Raw genomic sequence first — 2,205 nt, 5'->3', positions numbered from 1 at the left:
GTCCTGAGAGGCTGGGACGTCCTGAGAGGCTGGGACATCCTGAGAAGCCCTGATGTCCTGAGAGGCTGTGACACTCTGAGAGGCTGTGACCTATGACATCCTGAGACGCTAGGACATCCTGAGAGGCTGTGACATCCTGAGAGGCTATGATATCCTGAGAGACTGTGACGTCCTGGGAGGGTGTGATGTCCTGAGAGGCTGTGACCTATGACATCCTGAGAGGCTGGGACATCCTGAGAGGCCGTGACATCCTGAGAGGCCGTGACGTCCTAAGAGGCTGTGTGACATTCTCAGAGTCTGTGACATTTTTATTTCCCTACTTGTGTAAACACCATACGACTATATTGAACAGCCATTTTTATGGGCCCAAACCCATTAAATAACTGCAAATTTCGGATGGTTTAATCTAATATGTTTACACATACAACAGTATAAACATATGTTCCTTACCATATTACTGTGCGGGAAAGAAAACAAGAAAAAGAAAAAGAAACCCTCCCTTCTGAGCACACAGATGAGGTTTTGTACAGGGCTCTATGGGACCTTACGTCCTAGTAATCCTGCATTTACATTCATAGGAGCCAGATCTGATCTCGGCACAAAGTCATGTGAAGAATGCAAGGATTTGGTGAATGTCCACACACCACACAAAAGAGCTATTAACAGCAGCCGCCTGGTTTGCTTCAGGCCCTGCGCAGACCTGGGTATTTCTGACAGCTAACATGAGGGCGGAGGAATTTGCACTGTGCTGGGACAAGTCGCGCAGCAGCAGAGGGAAGCTTCCACCGACATCTCACTGTACAGGACTCGAGTTACATGGGAGCCAACTAGTTCGCATTTCCTGAAAGAAATCAGCTTTTATTGCTGTAGTTTGAAGGTGAAAAAAGAAAGGAAATGAGCAATCTCAGTGCACAAATGGCCTCAGGCTGCTGCTGGGTGGGATTCCTGCCTTATTTAACCCACAGGATAATTATATGAAGTAGGTAATATTACCTGCATTTTATGGATGGGGAAACTGAGGCTTCAAAGGGTAACAGCCTCCTGACTCCCGAGTGACCCCGCGGGGCCCACCAGAGGGTGCTGCTCTTCCCGTCCCCTTCTCTGGTTTTCTCTTTTGTTTTTTGTTCTTTTGGAAAAACAGCCATGGGGGGATGCTCTTTCAGAGTCGCCCTGGCTCACTTTACTACGTAACTCCACTCACTGTGGTGAGAAACCAAAACCCTAGTTGGGGAGCAGCCAGAAGAGGGACGGATGTGTGTGTGACAGGTTCAGGGGTATGGCTGGTGCTCACGGGCAGCCCCGTGGTAACTGGTCACAGTCACCTAGGGGCCTTGCCCTGCCATCCAGTCAGGCTCCACCCAGGTTTCTTTTGCATTTAGAAACAAAACTCAGTCAGATCCCACCAGAGTGTAACTCACCTTCCCGTACGATCCTTGTCCTAAGACTTTCAGCAGTTCGAACTGGGAAGGGTCTGCCTTTTCAAATCCTTCCTTCACATGGTGGCTGATGTCGATCTCCTTGACGATGCCTTCTTCCTGCAAGAGAACAGTGACACGTGACATAAACACAAAGCCAGGGTCCCTCTGATCTGTCCCCACAGTCACGATGAGGTGTGTAAGTCACAGGTATGTGAGACTGTGCAGTCCTCCACTTTATCAGCAGTGTGGACCCTGGTGGTGTGTGCCCACCATGCAGACACATGGGCCTTTATTGTGTCTTCTCCCCATAGGTTTTGGTTCTGCAGTTTTACCCACATCTCGGGAAGCCTAAAGGCGCTCTGAGCGAACTCCGACTGTTTTTTGACAGCCTGGGCAGAAGTTTTGGGGTGCATGAACGTGGCACCATGAAGCAAAACGACCCTGAGAATGCTTCTGTTTTGATGTCATCACTGCTATGCTCTAAAGGGCACTATAGGTTTCCTCGTGTGTGTGTGTGTGTGTGGGGGGGGTCTGTGAGATACAGGTTCCCTCATGTGGGGGGGTGGTCTGTGAGATATAGGTTCCCTCGTGTGTGTGTGTGTGGGGGGTCTGTGAGATGCATGTTCTCTCGTGTGTGTGGGTCCTGTGAGATGCAGGTCCCCTCCTGTGGGGGAAGGTCTGTGAGATGCAGGTTCCCTCGTGTGTGTGTGTGTGGGGGGGGTCTGTGAGATGCAGGTTCCCTCCTGTTGGGGAAGGTCTGGGAGGTGCAGGTTCCCTCGTGTGTGTG

General features: G+C 50.6%; 1 protein-coding gene across 1 annotated transcript in view; it reads right to left on the bottom strand.

The window, feature by feature from the left end:
- RPS6KA2 (ribosomal protein S6 kinase A2) overlaps positions 1–2,205 on the bottom strand; it is a 164,225-nt gene that overhangs the window by 82,343 nt on the left and 79,677 nt on the right. The window contains exon 2 of the mRNA XM_003792376.3: positions 1,419–1,535. Coding sequence (XP_003792424.1) covers positions 1,419–1,535 — 117 coding nt within the window. The remainder of the gene's footprint in view (positions 1–1,418; positions 1,536–2,205) is intronic.

This window comes from Otolemur garnettii, unplaced genomic scaffold (genome assembly GCF_000181295.1).
Source record: "Otolemur garnettii isolate 467f Iridium unplaced genomic scaffold, OtoGar3 scaffold00056, whole genome shotgun sequence".
NCBI classification, from domain to species: Eukaryota; Metazoa; Chordata; class Mammalia; order Primates; family Galagidae; genus Otolemur; species Otolemur garnettii.
Note: the sequence above shows the minus strand (reverse complement) of the source record. Positions and strands in the feature narration are given on the sequence as shown.